Raw genomic sequence first — 17,876 nt, forward strand, 5'->3', positions numbered from 1 at the left:
TTTACTGCTCAAGGTTAGAGGTGAGGCCCAGAGCGTTCTGCTTACTGATAGGAGCCGCTTACTGGAGGGATGGATTCATGTCAGCTAATAATGGTACAAATTAGGCTGAAGCTTCTGACAAAAAGAATTAGTCTATATACTGTATATTTTATATTTCATCTTTAAGGTCTTTTATTTGATTTATAGCAAAAGAAGGTTATATGGGACTAGCCGAGTATAATATGTATTATTATTATTATTATTATTATTATTATTATTATTTTAATTTTTTTATTTTTAGGGTTAACAGTTTTGTGATGATTATAGCAAACTAGTTCATGACTATATATATTGTCTTATCCCTAGTAAAGCCAAACTCATATCCATGGCTCCTGTCTGCACTCCTTATCAGGGTAACCAGGCAACATATCACAGGTGACAGACAGCGGGTAACCAGGCGACATATCACAGGTGACAGACAGCGGGTAACCAGGCGACATATCACAGGTGACAGACGGCAGGTAACCAGGCAACATATCACAGGTGACAGACGGCGGGTAACCAGGCAACATATCACAGGTGACAGACAGCGGGTAACCGGGCGACATATCACAGGTGACAGACGGCAGGTAACCGGGCGACATATCACAGGTGACAGACAGCAGGTAACCAGGCAACATATTACAGGTGACAGACGGCAGGTAACCGGGCGACATATCACAGGTGACAGACGGCGGGTAACCGGGCGACATATCACAGGTGACAGACAGCGGGTAACCGGGCGACATATTACAGGTGACAGACGTCGGGTAACCGGGCGACATATCACAGGTGACAGACGGCAGGTAACCAGGCAACATATCACAGGTGACAGACAGCGGGTAACCGGGCGACATATCACAGGTGACAGACGGCAGGTAACCGGGCGACATATCACAGGTGACAGACAGCGGGTAACCGGGCGACATATCACAGGTGACAGACGGAAGGTAACCAGGCAACATATCACAGGTGACAGACGGCAGCTAACCGGGCGATATATTACAGGTGACAGACGACAGCTAACCGGGCAACATATTACAGGTGACAGACGGCAGCTAACCGGGCGATATATTACAGGTGACAGACGGCAGCTAACCGGGCGATATATTACAGGTGACAGACGGCGGGTAACCAGGCGACATATTACAGGTGACAGACGTCGGGTAACCAGGCGACATATCACAGGTGACAGACGGCAGGTAACCAGGGACATATTACAGGTGACAGACGGCGGGTATCTGGGCGACATATCACAGGTGAAAGACTGGGGTAAATAACATCTAAATAAGGTAGACTGGTGACAGGAGGTATAGTATTAGTGACTGGGGTACATACTGGTGACAGGAGGTATAGTATTAGTGACTGGGGTACATACTGGTGACAGGAGGTGTAGTATTAGTGACTGGGGTACATACTGGTGACAGGAGGTGTAGTATTAGGGACTGGGGTACATACTGGTGACAGGAGGTATAGTATTAGTGACTGGGGTACATACTGGTGACAGGAGGTGTAGTATTAGTGACTGGGGTACATACTGGTGACAGGAAGTGTAGTATTAGTGACTGGGGTACATACTGGTGACAGGAGGTATAGTATTAGTGACTGGGGTACATACTGGTGACAGGAGGTATAGTATTAGTGACTGGGGTACATACTGGTGACAGGAGGTGTAGTATTAGTGACTGGGGTACATACTGGTGACAGGAGGTGTAGTATTAGTGACTGGGGTACATACTGGTGACAGGAGGTATAGTATTAGTGACTGGGGTACATACTGGTGACAGGAGGTATAGTATTAGTGACTGGGGTACATACTGGTGACAGGAGGTGTAGTATTAGTGACTGGGGTACATACTGGTGACAGGAGGTGTAGTATTAGTGACTGGGGTACATACTGGTGACAGGAGGTGTAGTATTAGTGACTGGAGTACATACTGGTGACAGGAGGTGTGGTATTAGTGACTGGGGTACATACTGGTGACAGGAGGTGTAGTATTAGTGACTGGGGTACATACTGGTGACAGGAGGTGTAGTATTAGTGACTGGGGTACATACTGGTGACAGGAGGTATAGTATTAGTGACTGGGGTACATACTGGTGACAGGAGGTATAGTATTAGTGACTGGGGTACATACTGGTGACAGGAGGTGTAGTATTAGTGACTGGGGTACATACTGGTGACAGGAGGTGTAGTATTAGTGACTGGGGTACATACTGGTGACAGGAGGTGTAGTATTAGTGACTGGGGTACATACTGGTGACAGGAGGTATAGTATTAGTGACTGGGGTACATACTGGTGACAGGAGGTGTAGTATTAGTGACTGGGGTACATACTGGTGACAGGAGGTGATTAGTAACCGGCAGGGGCGGATTAACTTTACCATAGGCCCCGGGCTGTTCACCAAGCCTGGGCCCCCCCACCCCACTGTAACTATGGCAGCACTAGCCTGGGCCCCCCCAACCCACTGTAACTATGGCAGCACTAGCCTGGGCCCCCCCACCCCACTGTAACTATGGCAGCACTAGCCTGGCCCCCCCACCCCACTGTAACTATGGCAGCACTAGCCTGGGCCCCCCCACCCCACTGTAACTATGGCAGCACTAGCCTGGGCCCCCCCACCCCACTGTAACTATGGCAGCACTAGCCTGGGCCCCCCCCAACCCACTGTAACTATGGCAGCACTAGCCTGGGCCCCCCCGCCCCACTGTAACTATGGCAGCACTAGCCTGGGCCCCCCCACCCCACTGTAACTATGGCAGCACTAGCGTGGGCCCCCCCACCCCACTGTAACTATGGCAGCACTAGCCTGGGCCCCCCCACCCCACTGTAACTATGGCAGCACTAGCGTGGGCCCCCCCACCCCACTGTAACTATGGCAGCACTAGCCTGGGCCCCCCCACCCCACTGTAACTATGGCAGCACTAGCCTGGCATTCATAGTACAGGATAGATAATGTCATGATGTCCTGATTTGTGCAAAATTGCCATAAAAAAACCTGTGATTTTTGCAAATCATGGCGGAAGTGTAGCCAGGAGACAGTACACCGCTCAAAGTATAAATCTTTTGGATGGTCATGGGCCCCCCAGGAGCTCAGGGCCCCGGGCTGCCGCCCAAAATGCCCCTATTATAATCCACTACTGGTAACCGGGGTACATAATCTCTATGTAACGTCTGGATATCTTCGCTGCAGAATGCTGGGACCTGTAGTCCTGCACGATGGTAAAATCCTCTGGAGTGAACCCCCCTGTAGTAATCCGCCATATAGAAGACTTATACCGAAGTCCAATCCACTCACGTCCATTACTATCCTTATATCCATGCAAGTAATGGAGACGCAGATCACTTCTAGAGAACAACCAATTATATGACATAAAGCAGGCCGGAGAGTAATAAGATAGCGGAGCTATTTATGCTGCCATACATAAAGCCGTCCCCGGATCCTCCGCGCCCGCACAACACAAAGTAATTGAATTTTTTTTTTTGTTGTAAGATGAAACAAGTTATCAGTAAAATATAGTCTATCCCTGTCAGGCTGACAATTTAATTACCTTCATCTATCTGTTTCCTTTTCATTCTGAATTGGAAGAAATATTAAGCCTGACAAGAGTGAGTAAGCCGGACGGCGATAGAGAACAGGAGGATCGCTGCAATGGCGGGGTCACAACACGGAACACGGCTATACGGTATTACATACAGGTGTATGCTAAGTGCTGATAGGAGATAGAAGGACCCTCAATAACCCCCAAACAACCTCATCACCTGTGACATCTGGGAAGCTGTGCCCTGATATCAGAGGATCCGCACTAATACTAAAGAGCAACTCATCTCCCATACATAAAACATTGCAGAAGATTAAAAGGAAAAGATTTATTCTGATATGCTAACCTGAATATACAGGAATATAACTACTATAATACTGCTTCTATATACAGGAATATAACTACTATAATACTGCTCCTATATACAGGAATATAACTACTATAATACTGCTCCTATATACAGGAGTATAACTACTATAATACTGCCCCCTATATACAAGAATATAACTACTATAATACTGCTCCTATATACAGGAATATAACTACTATAATACTGCTCCTATATACAGGAATATAACTACTATAATACTGCTCCTATATACAGGGATATACTTCTATAATACTGCCCCCTATATACAAGAATATAACTACTATAATACTGCTCCTATATACAGGAATATAACTACTATAATACTGCTCCTATATACAGGAATATAACTACTATAATACTGCTCCTATATACAGAAATATAACTACTATAATACTGCTCCTATATACAGGGATATAACTACTATAATACTGCTCCTATATACAGGGATATACTACTATAATACTGCCCCCTATATACAGGAATATAACTACTATAATACTGCTCCTATATACAGGAATATACTACTATAATACTGCTCCTATATACAGGGATATAACTACTATATTACTGCTCCCTATATACAGGGATATACTACTATAATACTGCTCCTATATACAGGGATATACTACTATAATACTGCTCCTATATACAGGAATATAACTACTATAATACTGCTCCTATATACAAGAATATAACTACTATAATACTGCTCCTATATACAGGAATATAACTACTATAATACTGCTCCTATATACAGGAATATAACTACTATAATACTGCTCCTATATACAGGGATATACTTCTATAATACTGCTCCTATATACAGGAATATAACTACTATAATACTGCTCCTATATACAGGGATATAACTACTATAATACTGCTCCTATATACAGGAATATACTACTATAATACTGCTCCTATATACAGGGATATAACTACTATATTACTGCTCCCTATATACAGGGATATACTACTATAATACTGCTCCTATATACAGGGATATACTACTATAATACTGCTCCTATATACAGGAATATACTACTATAATACTGCTCCTATATACAGGAATATAACTACTATAATACTGCTCCTATATACAGGAATATAACTACTATAATACTGCTCCTATATACAGGAATATACTACTATAATACTGCTCCTATATACAGGGATATAACTACTATAATACTGCTCCTATATACAGGAATATAACTACTATAATACTGCCCCCTATATACAGGGATATACTACTATAATACTGCTCCTATATACAGGAATATAACTACTATAATACTGCTCCTATATACAGGGATATACTACTATAATACTGCTCCTATATACAGGAATATAACTACTATAATACTGCTCCTATATACAGGAATATAACTACTATAATACTGCTCCTATATACAGGAATATAACTACTATAATACTGCTCCTATATACAGGAATATAACTACTATAATACTGCTCCTATATACAGGAATATAACTACTATAATACTGCTCCTATATACAGGAATATAACTACTATAATACTGCTCCTATATACAGGGATATAACTACTATAATACTGCTCCTATATACAGGGATATAACTACTATAATACTGCTCCTATATACAGGAATATACTACTATAATACTGCTCCTATATACAGGGATATAACTACTATATTACTGCTCCCTATATACAGGGATATACTACTATAATACTGCTCCTATATACAGGGATATACTACTATAATACTGCTCCTATATACAGGAATATACTACTATAATACTGCTCCTATATACAGGAATATAACTACTATAATACTGCTCCTATATACAGGAATATAACTACTATAATACTGCTCCTATATACAGGAATATAACTACTATAATACTGCTCCTATATACAGGAATATACTACTATAATACTGCTCCTTTATACAGGGATATAACTACTATAATACTGCTCCTATATACAGGAATATAACTACTATAATACTGCTCCTATATACAGGAATATACTACTATAATACTGCCCCTATATACAGGAATATACTACTATAATACTGCTCCTATATACAGGAATATAACTACCATAATACTGCTCCTATATACAGGGATATAACTACTATAACACTGCTCCTATACACAGGAATATAACTACTATAATACTGCTCCTATATACAGGGATATACTACTATAATACTGCTCCTATATACAGGGATATAACTACTATATTACTGCTCCCTATATACAGGGATATACTACTATAATACTGCTCCTATATACAGGAATATACTACTATAATACTGCTCCTATATACAGGAATATAACTACTATAATACTGTTCCTATATACAGGAATATAACTACTATAATACTGCTCCTATATACAGGAATATAACTACTATAATACTGCTCCTATATACAGGAATATACTACTATAATACTGCTCCTATATACAGGGATATAACTACTATAATACTGCTCCTATATACAGGAATATAACTACTATAATACTGCTCCTATATACAGGAATATACTACTATAATACTGCCCCTATATACAGGAATATACTACTATAATACTGCTCCTATATACAGGAATATAACTACCATAATACTGCTCCTATATACAGGGATATAACTACTATAACACTGCTCCTATACACAGGAATATAACTACTATAATACTGCTCCTATATACAGGAATATAACTACTATAATACTGCTCCTATATACAGGGATATAACTACTATAATACTGCCCCTATATACAGGAATATAACTACTATAATACTGCTCCTATATACAGGGATATACTTCTATAATACTGCTCCTATATACAGGAATATACTACTATCTATAATACTGCTCCTATATACAGGAATAGCATATAAGTGAGTAGATATAACATAATGTACGGTTATATATAGTATATGATACCATGTGGTGTTTCTACCTGTATTAAAGATTCTGATAGTTTCTCTTCATCTACTTCCAGGACAATGTTCTTTATTTCTTCATACGACATTCGATAGGATCCCAGGAAGATGGCTGGAAGGTAAAACCATAATGGATGAGTACGGAAAGGTCCTCTACTACACCCTATATACAGTGACCGGCCTCTACTACCCCCTATATACAGTGACCGGGCCTCTACTACCCCCTATATACAGTGACCGGCCTCTACTACACCCTATATACAGTGACCGGGCCTCTACTACCCCCTATATACAGTGACCGGGCCTCTACTACACCCTATATACAGTGACCGGGCCTCTACTATACCCTATATACAGTGACCGGGCCTCTACTACACCCTATATACAGTGACTGGCCTCTACTACTACCTATATACAGTGACGGGCCTCTACTACACCCTATATACAGTGACCGGGCCTCTACTACACCCTATATACAGTGACCGGCCTCTACTACACCCCTATATACAGTGACCGGGCCTCTACTACACCCTATATACAGTGACCGGGCCTCTACTACACCCTATATACAGTGACCGGGCCTCTACTACACCCTATATACAGTGACCGGCCTCTACTACCCCCTATATACAGTGACCGGGCCTCTACTACCCCCTATATACAGTGACCGGGCCTCTACTACCCCCTATATACAGTGACCGGCCTCTACTACCCCCTATATACAGTGACCGGGCCTCTACTACCCCCTATATACAGTGACCGGCCTCTACTACACCCTATATACAGTGACCGGGCCTCTACTACACCCTATATACAGTGACCGGGCCTCTACTACCCCCTATATACAGTGACCGGGCCTCTACTACACCCTATATACAGTGACTGGGCCTCTACTACCCCCTATATACAGTGACCGGCCTCTACTACACCCTATATACAGTGACCGGCCTCTACTACACCCTATATACAGTGACTGGCCTCTACTACACCCTATATACAGTGACCGGCCTCTACTACACCCTATATACAGTGACCGGCCTCTACTACACCCTATATACAGTGACCGGCCTCTACTACACCCCTATATACAGTGACCGGCCTCTACTACCCCCTATATACAGTGACCGGCCTCTACTACACCCTATATACAGTGACCGGCCTCTACTACACCCCTATATACAGTGACCGGCCTCTACTACACCCTATATACAGTGACCGGCCTCTACTACACCCTATATACAGTGACCGGCCTCTACTACACCCTATATACAGTGACCGGCCTCTACTACACCCTATATACAGTGACCGGCCTCTACTACACCCTATATACAGTGACCGGGCCTCTACTACACCCTATATACAGTGACCGGCCTCTACTACACCCTATATACAGTGACCGGGCCTCTACTACACCCTATATACAGTGACCGGCCTCTACTACACCCTATATACAGTGACCGGCCTCTACTACCCCCTATATACAGTGACCGGGCCTCTACTACACCCTATATACAGTGACCGGCCTCTACTACACCCTATATACAGTGACCGGGCCTCTACTACACCCCTATATACAGTGACCGGCCTCTACTACACCCTATATACAGTGACCGGCCTCTACTACACCCTATATACAGTGACCGGCCTCTACTACACCCTATATACAGTGACTGGCCTCTACTACACCCTATATACAGTGACCGGCCTCTACTACACCCCTATATACAGTGACCGGCCTCTACTACACCCTATATACAGTGACCGGCCTCTACTACACCCTATATACAGTGACCGGCCTCTACTACACCCTATATACAGTGACCGGCCTCTACTACACCCTATATACAGTGACCGGGCCTCTACTACACCCTATATACAGTGACCGGGCCTCTACTACCCCCTATATACAGTGACCGGGCCTCTACTACCCCCTATATACAGTGACCGGCCTCTACTACACCCTATATACAGTGACCGGGCCTCTACTACACCCCTATATACAGTGACCGGCCTCTACTACACCCTATATACAGTGACCGGGCCTCTACTACACCCTATATACAGTGACCGGCCTCTACTACACCCTATATACAGTGACCGGGCCTCTACTACACCCTATATACAGTGACCGGCCTCTACTACACCCTATATACAGTGACCGGCCTCTACTACACCCTATATACAGTGACCGGGCCTCTACTACACCCTATATACAGTGACCGGCCTCTACTACACCCTATATACAGTGACCGGCCTCTACTACACCCTATATACAGTGACCGGGCCTCTACTACACCCTATATACAGTGACCGGCCGCTACTACACCCTATATACAGTGACCGGCCTCTACTACACCCTATATACAGTGACCGGGCCTCTACTACCCCCTATATACAGTGACCGGGCCTCTACTACCCCCTATATACAGTGACCGGCCTCTACTACACCCTATATACAGTGACCGGGCCTCTACTACACCCCTATATACAGTGACCGGCCTCTACTACACTCTATATACAGTGACCGGGCCTCTACTACACCCTATATACAGTGACCGGCCTCTACTACACCCTATATACAGTGACCGGGCCTCTACTACACCCCTATATACAGTGATCGGCCTCTACTACACCCTATATACAGTGACCGGGCCTCTACTAAACCCCTATATACAGTGACCGGCCTCTACTACACCCTATATACAGTGACCGGGCCTCTACTACCCCCTATATACAGTGACCGGCCTCTACTACACCCTATATACAGTGACCGGCCTCTACTACACCCTATATACAGTGACCGGGCCTCTACTACACCCCTATATACAGTGACCGGCCTCTACTACACCCTATATACAGTGACCGGCCTCTACTACACCCTATATACAGTGACCGGCCTCTACTACACCCTATATACAGTGACTGGCCTCTACTACACCCTATATACAGTGACCGGCCTCTACTACACCCCTATATACAGTGACCGGCCTCTACTACACCCTATATACAGTGACCGGCCTCTACTACACCCTATATACAGTGACCGGCCTCTACTACACCCTATATACAGTGACCGGGCCTCTACTACACCCTATATACAGTGACCGGGCCTCTACTACACCCTATATACAGTGACCGGGCCTCTACTACACCCTATATACAGTGACCGGCCTCTACTACACCCTATATACAGTGACCGGGCCTCTACTACACCCTATATACAGTGACCGGGCCTCTACTACACCCTATATACAGTGACCGGGCCTCTACTACACCCCTATATACAGTGACCGGCCTCTACTACACTCTATATACAGTGACCGGGCCTCTACTACACCCTATATACAGTGACCGGCCTCTACTACACCCTATATACAGTGACCGGGCCTCTACTACACCCTATATACAGTGACCGGCCTCTACTACACCCTATATACAGTGACCGGGCCTCTACTAAACCCTATATACAGTGACCGGGCCTCTACTACACCCTATATACAGTGACTGGCCTCTACTACACCCTATATACAGTGACCGGGCCTCTACTACACCCTATATACAGTGACCGGGCCTCTACTACACCCCTATATACAGTGACCGGCCTCTACTACACCCTATATACAGTGACCGGGCCTCTACTACACCCTATATACAGTGACTGGCCTCTACTACCCCCTATATACAGTGACGGGCCTCTACTACACCCTATATACAGTGACCGGGCCTCTACTACACCCTATATACAGTGACCGGCCTCTACTACACCCTATATACAGTGACCGGGCCTCTACTACACCCTATATACAGTGACCGGCCTCTACTACACCCTATATACAGTGACCGGCCTCTACTACACCCTATATACAGTGACCGGGCCTCTACTACCCCCTATATACAGTGACCGGGCCTCTACTACCCCCTATATACAGTGACCGGCCTCTACTACACCCTATATACAGTGACCGGGCCTCTACTACACCCCTATATACAGTGACCGGCCTCTACTACACCCTATATACAGTGACCGGGCCTCTACTACACCCTATATACAGTGACTGGCCTCTACTACCCCCTATATACAGTGACGGGCCTCTACTACACCCTATATACAGTGACCGGGCCTCTACTACACCCTATATACAGTGACCGGCCTCTACTACACCCTATATACAGTGACCGGCCTCTATTACTACCGGGTCAGTGTGTGGTATCTGTGCCAGTGTGTGGTATCTGTGCCAGTGTATGGTATCTGTATGGTATCTGTACCAGTGTGTGGTATCTGTGCCAGTGTATGCTATCTGTGCTGGAGTCGTGTATTATGCCGCATGTGTTCCGGCCCTGGTACAGACATGCTCCTAGCTGTTACGGGTCAGTGCCGGAGCCGTGTATTAGGCTGCACGTGTGCCGGCCCTGGTACCAGTCACCTAGGGTGGCATCTGTGCCGGGGCAGACGGCTATTTGTACAGACCTGGGTGACGGGCTCGGTTCTTATGGTTCTCTATGGCCGCGGTGTTATCTATGAGACATAAGCGGTGTAATATAATATAATATAATAGTGCCGCAATACGTACACAAATTCTGAGCCGTTTTACTATCCAGGACTTTCAGCTCCTTCACTTTCTTCTTGGCCATAACCGGTTTACTCTCCTCTTCTTCTTGTAACGTTTTCTTCACTGTAAAATGAGAGAATTTTATTATATCGACATTTATCCATAAACTCCATCTTATTGTTACACGATACAACAATAGATAATTATTCATCAAAGACTTAAAGGGAAAGTGACAGCTCGAAAAGACGTCCCAACCTGCTTATATGTAGTGTATGCGGCTACATGGATATGTATATAGTGTATATGGCTGTGTATGTAGTGTGTATGGCTGTGTATGTAGTGTGTATGTAGTGTGTATGGCTGTGTATGTAGTGTGTATGGCTGTGTATGTAGTGTGTATGTAGTGTGTATGGCTGTGTATGTAGTGTGTATGTAGTGTGTATGGCTATGTATGTAGTGTATACGGCTATGTATGTAGTGTGTATGGCTATGTATGTAGTGTGTATGGCTGTGTATGTAGTGTATATGGCTATGTATGTAGTGTATATGGCTGTGTATGTAGTGTGTATGTAGTGTATATGGCTATGTATGTAGTGTGTATGGCTGTGTATGTAGTGTATATGGCTATGCATGTAGTGTGTATGGCTATGAATATAGTGTGTATGGCTGTGTATGTAGTGTGTATGGCTATGTATGTAGTGTGTATGGCTGTGTATGTAGTGTGTATGGCTGTGTATGTAGTGTGTATGTAGTGTGTATGGCTGTGTATGGCTATGTATGTAGTGTGTATGTAGTTTGTATGGCTGTGTATGTAGTGTGTATGGCTGTGTATGTAGTGTGTATGTAGTGTGTATGGCTGTGTATGTAGTGTATATGGCTATGTATGTAGTGTGTATGGCTGTGTATGTAGTGTGTATGGCTGTGTATGGCTATGTATGTAGTGTGTATGTAGTGTGTATGGCTGTGTATGGCTATGTATGTAGTGTGTATGGCTGTGTATGTAGTGTGTATGTAGTGTATATGGCTATGTATGTAGTGTGTGTGGCTGTGTATGTAGTGTGTATGGCTGTGTATGGCTATGTATGTAGTGTGTATGGCTGTGTATGTAGTGTGTATGGCTGTGTATGTAGTGTGTATGGCTGTGTATGTAGTGTGTATGTAGTGTGTATGGCTGTGTATGTAGTGTATATGGCTATGTATGTAGTGTATATGGCTGTGTATGTAGTGTGTATGGCTATGTATGTAGTGTGTATGGCTGTGTATGTAGTGTGTATGTAGTGTGTATGGCTGTGTATGTAGTGTATATGGCTATGTATGTAGTGTGTATGGCTGTGTATGTAGTGTGTATGTAGTGTGTATGGCTGTGTATGTAGTGTGTATGTAGTGTGTATGGCTGTGTATGTAGTGTATATGGCTATGTATGTAGTGTGTATGGCTGTGTATGTAGTGTGTATGTAGTGTGTATGGCTGTGTATGTAGTGTGTATGGCTATGAATGTAGTGTGTATGGCTGTGTATGTAGTGTGTATGGCTGTGTATGTAGTGTGTATGGCTGTGTATGTAGTGTGTATGGCTATGTATGTAGTGTGTATGGCTGTGTATATAGTGTATATGGCTATGTATGTAGTGTGTATGGCTGTGTATTTAGTGTGTATGTAGTGTGTATGTAGTGTGTATGGCTATGAATGTAGTGTGTATGGCTGTGTATGTAGTGTGTATGGCTGTGTATGTAGTGTGTATGGCTGTGTATGTAGTGTGTATGGCTGTGTATGTAGTGTGTATGGCTATGTATGTAGTGTATATGGCTGTGTATGTAGTGTGTATGGCTGTGTATGTAGTGTGTATGTAGTGTGTATGTAGTGTGTATGGCTGTGTATGGCTGTGTGTATGGCTGTGTATGTAGTGTGTATGGCTGTGTATGTAGTGTGTATGTAGTGTGTATGGCTGTGTATGGCTGTGTGTATGGCTGTGTATGTAGTGTGTATGGCTGTGTATGTAGTGTGTATGTAGTGTGTATGGCTGTGTATGTAGTGTGTATGGCTGTGTATGTAGTGTGTATGGCTGTGTATGTAGTGTGTATGGCTGTGTATGTAGTGTGTATGGCTATGTATGTAGTGTATATGGCTATGTATGTAGTGTGTATGGCTATGTATGTAGTGTGTATGGCTGTGTATGTAGTGTGTATGGCTGTGTATGTAGTGTGTATGGCTATGAATGTAGTGTGTATGGCTGTGTATGTAGTGTGTATGGCTGTGTATGTAGTGTGTATGGCTGTGTATGGCTGTGTATGTAGTGTGTATGGCTGTGTATGTAGTGTGTATGTAGTGTGTATGGCTGTGTATGTAGTGTGTATGGCTATGTATGTAGTGTGTATGTAGTGTGTATGGCTGTGTATATAGTATGTATGTAGTGTGTATGGCTGTGTATGTAGTGTGTATGGCTATGTATGTAGTGTATATGGCTATGTATGTAGTGTGTATGGCTGTGTATGTAGTGTGTATGGCTATGTATGTAGTGTGTATGGCTGTGTATGTAGTGTGTATGGCTGTGTATGTAGTGTGTATGTAGTGTGTATGGCTATGTATGTAGTGTGTATGGCTATGTATGTAGTGTGTATGGCTGTGTATGTAGTATGTATGTAGTGTGTATGGCTGTGTATGTGGTGTGTATGGCTGTGTATGTAGTGTATATGGCTATGTATGTAGTGTGCATGGCTGTGTATGTAGTGTGTATGGCTATGTATGTAGTGTGTATGGCTGTGTATGTAGTGTGTATGGCTGTTTATGTAGTGTGTATGTAGTGTGTATGGCTATGTATGTAGTGTGTATGGCTGTGTATGTAGTGTGTATGGCTGTGTATGTAGTGTGTATGGCTGTGTATGTAGTGTGTATGTAGTGTGTATGGCTATGTATGTAGTGTGTATGGCTGTGTATGTAGTGTGTATGGCTGTGTATGTAGTGTGTGTGGCTGTGTATGTAGTGTGTATGGCTGTGTATGTAGTGTGTATGGCTGTGTATGTAGTGTGTATGGCTGTGTATGTAGTGTGTATGGCTGTGTATGTAGTGTGTATGGCTATGTATGTAGTGTGTGTGGCTGTGTATGTAGTGTGTATGGCTGTGTATGGCTGTGTATGTAGTGTGTATGTAGTGTGTATGGCTGTGTATGTAGTGTGTATGGCTGTGCATGTAGTGCGTACACTGGTATATTGTATGAGGTGTATAGGTGTGTTATTACACTGGTATATAGTATGGGGTGTTTTTACACCGTAAGGCTGGGTTCACACTACATATATATCAGTCAGTATTGTGGTCCTCATATTGCAACTAAAACCAGGAGTGGATAGAAAACACAGAAAGGCTCTGTTCACACACTGGTGTAATTGAGTGGATGGCCGCTATTTAATGGCAAATATTTGCTGTTATTTAAAAACAACGGCTGAAATAATGGCCGTTATTTGCCATTATATAGCGGCCATCCACTCAATTTCACCAGTGTGTGATCAGATCCTTTCTGTGTTTTTAATCCACTCCTGGTTTTGGTTGCAATATGAGGACCACAATACTGACTGATATATACGTAGTGTGAACCCAGCCGTATACGGTATATGTTATTAAATCTCAATGACAACAAGTGAACAATTACACAGGAAGAGAAAGCAGAAGAAATAAATGTAATTCCTCTAACAAAGGACATTTCTAGAACATTGAAGGCAGCGCTGATATTGTTCTTGTTAAATACAGTAATATACAGTGGTGCCTTGGATTACGAGCATAATTCATTCCGGGACCGTGCTTGTAATCCAAATCCACTCTTACACCAAAGCAAATTTTTCCATAAGAAATCATTGAAATGTAGACAATTGGTTCCACACCCCAAAAATCATTTTATAATCATTATAGCAGCAGTCCGTATAGCTGAGTGTGAGTGCAAGCACATTATAGCAGCAGTGTGTATAGCTGAGTGTGAGTGCAAGCACATTATAGCAGCAGTGTGTATAGCTGAGTGTGAGTGCAAGCACATTATAGCAGCAGTGTCTATAGCTGAGTGTTAGTGCAAACACATTATAGCAGGAATGGACAGGATGGGAAACACAAGGACTGATAGAGACTGCAAGGAATGAGCAGGGCAGATGTGGACACAGTATAGCAGCACTCTCTGTCCGGGGAGAGAGGGGTTAAAGCTATAAAGAGATTACCCCCACAGTCCTGTCCCCTGATGTAAGCCCCAGCCTGAAGTGAATCTGCTATAAATTGGAAGATGAGGGAGACTTCCTGGGTCAGAGTACAGTGCTGTAGGCCCCACTATGCAGACCATGCCCCTCCCCCACTCACGCTCCCACCCAATACCAGGAGCTCTTAAATCAAAGCAATGCTCTTAAACCAAGTCACAATTTTGAAAAACTATGAGGTCTTATTGCAAAACGCTCTTAAATCAAGTTACTCTTAAGTCAAGGCACCACTGTATGTATATATATATATATAACGTCTCCACAGAAAGATCTGACGGATGTCGGGAAAAACATCAACCGCTTATTAGTATTATAGAGAGGAATGTGTAAATTTACTCATCTATAGGAGTAAGAGCAGTATTATAGTAGTATATTCCTGTATATAGGTGCAGTATTATAGTAGTTATATTCCTGTATATAGGAGCAGTATTATAGTAGTTATATCCCTGTATATAGGAGCAGTATTATAGTAGTATATTCCTGTATATAGGAGCAGTATTATAGTAGTATATTCCTGTATATAGGAGCAGTATTATAGTAGTTATATTCCTGTATATAGGAGCAGTATTATAGTAGTTATATCCCTGTATATAGGAGCAGTATTATAGTAGTTATATTCCTGTATATAGGAGCAGTATTATAGAAGTTATATCCCTGTATATAGGAGCAGTATTATAGTAGTTATATTCCTGTATATAGGAGCAGTATTATAGTAGTATATTCCTGTATATAGGAGCAGTATTATAGTAGTATATCCCTGTATATAGGGGCAGTATTATAGTAGTATATTCCTGTATATAGGTGCAGTATTATAGTAGTTATATTCCTGTATATAGGAGCAGTATTATAGTAGTTATATCCCTGTATATAGGAGCAGTATTATAGTAGTATATTCCTGTATATAGGAGCAGTATTATAGTAGTATATTCCTGTATATAGGGGCAGTATTATAGTAGTTATGCGAGGGGAAGATACAGCTGACCCGCACCACCAGACAATGATCCAGTATCAATGGGCCCACGGATATGAGTATGCAGGATACACCGCGGTATGTTCGGCTGAGCACCGGGGGTGCAAGACGGTTGGAAAGGAGTACACTGTGTATATTCCTGTATATAGGGGGCAGTATTATAGTAGTTATATTCCTGTATATAGGAGCAGTATTATAGTAGTTATATCCCTGTATATAGGGGCAGTATTATAGTAGTTATATCCCTGTATATAGGAGCAGTATTATAGTAGTTATATCCCTGTATATAGGAGCAGTATTATAGTAGTATATTCCTGTATATAGGAGCAGTATTATAGTAGTTATATCCCTGTATATAGGAGCAGTATTATAGTAGTTATATTCCTGTATATAGGAGCAGTATTATAGTAGTTATATCCCTGTATATAGGAGCAGTATTATAGTAGTTATATCCCTGTATATAGGAGCAGTATTATAGTAGTTATATTCCTGTATATAGGAGCAGTATTATAGTAGTTATATCCCTGTATATAGGAGCAGTATTATAGTAGTTATATCCCTGTATATAGGAGCAGTATTATAGTAGTTATATCCCTGTATATAGAAGCAGTATTATAGTAGTTATATCCCTGTATATAGGAGCAGTATTATAGTAGTAATATTCCTGTATATAGGAGCAGTATTATAGTAGTTATATTCCTGTATATAGGAGCAGTATTATAGTAGTTATATCCCTGTATATAGGAGCAGTATTATAGTAGTTATATTCCTGTATATAGGGAGCAGTATTATAGTAGTTATATCCCTGTATAAAGGAGCAGTATTATAGTAGTATATCCCTGTATATAGGAGCAGTATTATAGTAGTATATTCCTGTATATAGGAGCAGTATTATAGTAGTTATATTCCTGTATATAGGGGCAGTATTATAGTAGTATATTCCTGTATATAGGAGCAGTACTATAGTAGTATATTCCTGTATATAGGAGCAGTATTATAGTAGTATATTCCTGTATATAGGAGCAGTATTATAGTAGTATATCCCTGTATATAGGAGCAGTATTATAGTAGTTATATCCCTGTATATAGGAGCAGTATTATAGTAGTATATTCCTGTATATAGGAGCAGTATTATAGTAGTATATCCCTGTATATAGGAGCAGTATTATAGTAGTTATATTCCTGTATATAAGAGCAGTATTATAGTAGTATATTCTTGTATATAGGAGCAGTATTATAGTAGTATATCCCTGTATATAGGA

The 17,876-nt window shown here is 42.3% G+C and overlaps 1 protein-coding gene across 5 annotated transcripts in view; it reads right to left on the reverse strand.

The window, feature by feature from the left end:
- Positions 1–17,876, reverse strand: part of DIAPH2 (diaphanous related formin 2) — a 984,664-nt gene that overhangs the window by 511,145 nt on the left and 455,643 nt on the right. For all 5 annotated transcript variants that reach the window (XM_069985741.1, XM_069985740.1, XM_069985739.1 and 2 more), the window contains 2 exons: positions 11,439–11,540; positions 6,885–6,979 (listed from right to left, as the gene is read on the reverse strand). In XM_069985741.1, the coding sequence (XP_069841842.1) occupies positions 6,885–6,979; positions 11,439–11,540 (197 nt within the window). The remainder of the gene's footprint in view (positions 1–6,884; positions 6,980–11,438; positions 11,541–17,876) is intronic.

The sequence above is a fragment of the Dendropsophus ebraccatus genome, chromosome 10 (assembly GCF_027789765.1).
Source record: "Dendropsophus ebraccatus isolate aDenEbr1 chromosome 10, aDenEbr1.pat, whole genome shotgun sequence".
NCBI classification, from domain to species: Eukaryota; Metazoa; Chordata; class Amphibia; order Anura; family Hylidae; genus Dendropsophus; species Dendropsophus ebraccatus.